This window comes from Sus scrofa, chromosome 4 (genome assembly GCF_054392235.1).
Source record: "Sus scrofa isolate SSC_HxYL_T2T_F1_AM1 chromosome 4, Sscrofa_HxYL_maternal_Yorkshire_Landrace_v2.0, whole genome shotgun sequence".
NCBI lineage: Eukaryota > Metazoa > Chordata > Mammalia > Artiodactyla > Suidae > Sus > Sus scrofa.
In genome coordinates, this window is record NC_139386.1 from 89,273,957 (window position 1) to 89,279,956 (window position 6,000).

General features: G+C 49.3%; 1 protein-coding gene across 3 annotated transcripts in view; it reads right to left on the reverse strand.

Moving 5' to 3' along the window:
* UCK2 (uridine-cytidine kinase 2) overlaps window positions 1-5,387 on the reverse strand; it is an 80,405-nt gene extending 75,018 nt beyond the window's left edge. For all 3 annotated transcript variants that reach the window (XR_014843942.1, XM_085022544.1, XM_021089486.2), the window contains exon 1: window positions 5,007-5,387. Coding sequence is in view for 2 of the 3 variants with exons in the window: in XM_085022544.1 (XP_084878670.1) it covers window positions 5,007-5,105 (99 nt within the window). In the remaining variant the exon portion in view is untranslated. The remainder of the gene's footprint in view (window positions 1-5,006) is intronic.
* Between the last annotated feature and the right edge of the window lie 613 nt (window positions 5,388-6,000).

Below are 6,000 nucleotides of genomic sequence, written 5' to 3' on the forward strand. Positions count from 1 at the left end.
GAGCCAGACTGCAGCTCAGGGACAATGCAGACAATGTCAGCTCTGAGAAAAACAGCAGAAGGACCAAAGCAGTCCCGTGGTTCTAGGAGCACCTGATGGAAGGATGATGGGGAATGAGTGATCTGGCCAGATGGGGGTGGCTGCTGAGGTTCCAGGAACAGGGCAATGGGAGCTGAGGAGCTGCAGGTCCAGGGAGCATTCCAGAGCGCTCCCAAAAGCAGATGCTGACTCATGGTCAAGCTGAGGTGACAGCCCCCACCTCCAAGGAGATTGCAATTTCCTCTCTTGGTCTGTGTTATTCATATACTGTCAGACCGACCTCCTTCAAAATACCTCTGAGGATTGGTCACTACTGATGAAGAAGTTCAAAACAGGCAGATTTAGAAAAAGAAAAACCTGGATTCCAATCCAAGTTCTATCATTTATCAGCTACACGACATCTGGCAAGGCAAAAACTCTCCTAACATCATCCATTGTTATCCATCCAGGGGGAAGACACCTGCCCAACTTCAAACGGAAAAGATAATCAGAAGCTTTAATGATAAGTTGGCTTGATGGCAGAGGCCGTTTAAGCAGCTTGTAATTCTAAAATACTTTGGAGACTCTCTCTCATATTTCCTTATATCCTGACTTCCTCTCAACCCCCAGCACTTACCACACTATTCTGCACAATGACATTCAACAAATATTCCTTTACATACTAAATAAATGCTAGGCTCTGAATAAGCAATTCCAACATATTAGGATGGGAAGTGGGGGCAAGCAGCCCTTTTTACTATCAGGTCATGGCAACACAAAGAGCACAGTTAAATATGCTTTCAACTGTGGCTTCAAAGCCCAATTCAAATAGTCTTATGAATTAAAAGAATAAAAGGGTAATTATAAATTACGGTCTGCCTAACTCAGTTCACCAATGCCATATCAGCCATATCAAACACCAAAATGGGCATTAAGGGAGAAACAAGTGACACAATCTTATAGAACTTTTATTACAGCGGAGGAAGCAGTCAACGAATAACCCCAGCATGAGGCAATATGAGGTAAAACTCTGGAAGCACGAGAGAGAGAAAAAAATAATTCTGATTAAAGAAATGGATAACAAAGTTCCCTGGGGGGGGAGTATTAACAGAACTGAAGCCTTAAAAGGAGTAAAGGGGAGTTCCTGCCGTGGCTCAGTGGTTAACGAATCCTACTAGGAATCATGAAGTTTTGGGTTCCATTCCTGGCCTTGCTCAGTGGGTTAAGGATCCAGCATTGCCATGAGCTGTGGTGTAGATTGCAGACGCAGCTGAGATTCCGTGTTGTGTAGGCTGGCGGCTGCAGCTCTGATTCGCCCCCTAGCCTGGTAACCTCCATGTGCCGCAGGAGCGGCCCAAGAAATGGCAAAAAGAAAAAAAAAAAAAAAAAAAAAAAAGGAAAGGCCATTCCAAAGAAAAGACCAGGAGCAAAAGCATAAGTGAAAGCAGTTCTACAAATGTGTCTTCATACATTTGGGTGTTGCGGGTTGCGGGGGGGAGGCCAAAGCTGGGAAAATAAACAAGTCTGGGACCACACTTGGGGCCGGGGTATGTGCACTGTGCTGAAATATCTGACCTGTAGTCTTGGCAATGGAGAGACATCCAGTTTCCCAAAACAAGAGTGACACTGAGCTAAACTAAGGAAGACCACTCTCAGAGGGCAGCGCAGATCAAGGAGCTATTTTCATTGGCCAAGGAACAAGTCACAAGGACCGTAACAGCCAAAATACAGAGAGGGAATGGCACCTAAAGTCATGGATATATATGCAGGTAGAGAAGTTTAAACTGTTTCTTTTTCCCTTCCAGGGTTACTTCTTGCTTCCTCTAGACCTGTCCTAGGAGGAAATTGGAGAATCTGGTTTTTGTTTGTGTTTTTTGTTTGCCTTTTTAGAGCCTCGCCCGCAGCATATGGAGATTCCCAGCTATGTGTCGAATGGGAGCTACAGCTGCTGGCCTGCACCACAGCCACAGCAATGCCAGACCCGAGCCACATCTTCAACCTACACCACAGATCATGACAACACCGGATCCTTAACCCACTGAGCAAGGCCAGAGATCAAACCCTTGTCCTCATGGATATTAGTCGGGTTACTTACCACTGAGCCACTATGGGAATTCCCTGAAGATGAGTTTTTAACAATGACTTGTCATGTCAGCTTAGCAGAAGCTTACTCATAGAGTTTTATTTCATCTTCCTTTTAAAACAAAATTTAAAAACGTGATATGTGGACCAGCAGTCGTTATTTTTGCCTTCTACCACCAAAATAATTTAGTCTAAGATAAAATACTTGCAACTCAGGGCAGCCATCACATTGAGACAAATCAGAGCTCTCAAGAGCTGAACAGGGAGTTGTTTTTTCTTATAAAGGAAGGGAGGAAGCAATCAAGGTCTATACCGAGTGGCCACTGGGTACAAAGCAATCTGCATTTCCATTTCCTTTCAGTCAAGTACCTCTGAAATCATTGTGAAGCCATTTTCAAGTAGCCCCTTTCCAGGTTTAATGTGTAAACTTATGTTCTCCAGGCATGCCTTAGTCAATTCATCTTAAGAGCAGCAGAGCAGCACTGGTCTAGCCCTGGCTCCACCGCTAATAAATATATGATTTGAATTCATTATTTTTCCCATCTATGACTGAAGAGATTAGTGTTGAACTCCAGGGCCTCTGAGTTTCCTTCTAGCTCTAAAGTTGTCATTATGGTTGATGCCTTAGGCCCTTGCCTTCTCCCAAATTCCTTTAACAAGCACAGAGTAAATACCCAGGGGATAGAGTATCAACCTTGCTTCCAGACCCTCCTGTACTACAATGTTTAGGCTTGAAGCTTCCAAAGGAGGTCCAGTGTATTGATGCTGACCATCCTTAGAGAAAAAAAAAAAAAAACGAAAACCTTCAAATTCCTTGGAGGAAAGGCTCTAAGGACTGGAATAGGGAATCAAGACATAATTGGAGCAAACTGACTACAGTATAGAATTTCAGAAGATCAATGCTCCTTTGGACTTTTTTTAGCAACCAAAAAAAAATTATAAAATAACCTTAAACAATGACAAAGTATTTGTAAATGCCCAAAATATATAACATGCTCTCAAAATACGACAACAGACCCTTTCTTGGGAGTCTCTTCCTCCTTGATGAGAAGTAGGGATAGCAGAGTTAGTAGCAGGGCCCTTCATGGCTCACTACTAGCTCCTACCTGACACCCTACTGAAACAACACTTAAATTTCTACTTATTATCAACTGAGAACAGGTGATGATCGAGGCGCACAAGAAAAAGGGGGTTATTTCATCTTTCAGGATCTCAGCTTCCACCTCTGTAATGACTACATTATTTAGATGATTGCCAAGGTCATTTTGTTTCTAAAAGCTACACTCATCTGCCAATTTCAGTCTCCTTCACCCTAGGAAGGCTGGATCTCAGGATAATACTTGGGCCCAACTACCTGTCAGGCATCGTGCTAGAAGCACTGGGAATACAGTCATCAACAACAAAAAGGGTCCCATACAATAGGAATATGCGGGGGGGGGGGGGGGGGGGGGGCCTCGGTGAATTCCAGTCGAACAGGTACACTTCCTTAAAAAGCCGGCATCCTGGTTTGGTTTTGCCTTACTAGTAATAGGACCAGCAAAGAACATGTTTTAAAAAATTAAAAATTAAAAAATGCACTCAACCAGGGGTTTCGTAAACTTCTGGGATCTAAAGCTGGCCGATTCCCAGCCCTGGGAGCTACGGACAAGATTAACTAATCAATAAAGAAGTTCCACAGCGCCAGCTGCCGTGTCTGGGCCCCACGCGCCAAAGTAATCCAGACCTGGAGGGAAAAATGTAAAACGAAAATGGGGGAGGGGCCACGGAAGAGTCGGATCCGGAGCGAAATACCTCGTGGCTGGCTTCTCATGGCGCCAACGAGCCTTCCTGCTCTGCTCTCCCCGGCCCTAGGAGGCATCATCCCGCCTCCCCAAACCCAGTGCGCAGCGCCCATCTCTCGCAGGCTCCCCTTGAGCCTGTGCACCAAATGAACTGGGAGATTGTTAAACAGTAGAGGAAACAAGTAGCCACATCTTAAAGGCAGGGGAGCAAAGAAAGAAACATCTGGGAGGACTCCACCCTTCACCTGCAGAAAAAGCCGGGGGTAATTTAAAAGCGTTTCCCTAGTCTCTTCTTTGCCTAGCTGAAAAAACAAAGAAAGCAGGCTTCTCGACAAGTCAGACACCCAGAGGACGACCTCTTCCGTGGATCCAAGACGCGTACGCCCCACATATCGAAGAGCACGTAGCCAGCACAACTTTCTCATTCAAGCCGACAGCGTTTCCTCTCATAACCAAAAAAAAAAAAAAAAGAGAGAGAGAGAAAGAGAGAGAAGCCCCGACTATTATCATTTCATTGATGTCACCTCGCCTATTTGTCTTTCAGGATTGTGTCTGGAAACCCCTGCAATCCCCAGCCCCGTGTCCAGCCCAAGTGGGGCTCCCCTTCCCTGGGACGCCGCCTCGCGGGCTCCCGCAGCCCTCCCGGTCGGGCTACCCGGCTCGCTCCGCCCTTGGCACCGGGGCGACACATCAAAGTCAGGCCAAGGGAAGATGTGTGTCTCGGGGTTCTTAGAGAACCCTGCTTTTAAGGGTCTCCCATGTCGTACTCGCAAAACAATAAGATCTGCTTTCTCCGCCCCTCCCCCATTAGGACCCTGGCCACGAGTTACCACCGCAGGGTAAAAGAACAAGAGGTTGCGCGCCAGCCCCGTGCTCGGTGGCAAGGGTACCCCTGGAACCTCAGATGGCCCGAGTCCCCACCCGCCCGTCCCCCGACGCGGCGCCCGGAATCCGCGCGGTTAAGACCCAGCGCTGGAGTGCCGCCAGGAGCGGAGGCGCGCGGGCCACGCGGTGGCTGCAGCAACTGACACGGCCCGCGGCCGCCGGCCACATGCGCCGCCGCCGCCGGGCCCAGGCCTGGGACGGGGAGGGGGAAGGGAAGAGAGCACCGGGGCCTCGCCATACCTTGCCGCTGGCCGTGCCTCCGCTGACGCCGATCAGGAAGGGTTCGCCGCCGTTGGGCTGCTGGTGGTTCTGCAGGGTCTGCTCGCTGTCCCCGGCCATGGCTCGCGCCGCCCCTCCTCCCGCTGCCTGTGCGAACGGACGCACGCTCCCCGCCCGCGCCCGCGCAGGGCTCCCTCCGCTTCCCGCAGCAGCCGCTGGGCGCTGCCCAGGTCTAGGCTGCCGCTGCTCCTTGCACGCTGGTCGGAGCCGGCTGCTGAGGTTTGGGTCTGGCTTTCCCGAAGGAGTCGAGAGTCTTCCTCTGCCCGCAGCGGCCGGCTGGGTTTACATCCCAGGCAGAGGTCAGCGTGATGCTGCTGCTCCAATCCGGGCGGGCAGCGCACTGCTATTCGCCGAGCAAAGGCGGCGAGGCGTCTGGCCCCAGCCTCCGCCCCTCCCGGGCCCCGCCGCAGCCCGAGGTCTCTGGGAAAGGTGTGAGCCCGACCCTCCTCCCCACCCTCCGGGTTAACCCTTTCCCCGACGACGACCTGCGGTAGATTAAGGGAAAAGAAAGGAACCTGCGTTTTGAGTATGCTACCACCACCTACTTCAAAAGGGATGCGAAGCTAAGAGGGCAGATGAAATAATGGAGGGAATGCCCCAGGTTTGAGAAGCAAAATTAGAGCAAGCTTGGGCGATTAAGATGAAAGAAAGTGTTAACGTCATTTACTCTTTATCCAGGCTAGAAACTTGTGTTCCGAAAATGAGTTTTTACCCCTCCAAAACAGTATGTCAGCCGTTGGCTTTAAATATTTCCTCTCTTGAAAACCCCCAAACACCATCCCCCTTAACCGGCGATTCTCTGGAGTCCTTCTTCCTAGGGAAGGGTAATTTGAAGGGCTCATCTGAGGGGCACCCTTGCCTCCTGCCATCAACGCCTTTTCTAAACATAGTTTGAAATCCCAAACACTGAAGTTCCTCTGTAGGTAGAGCTTGTGGAATCATTAAAATAATACTT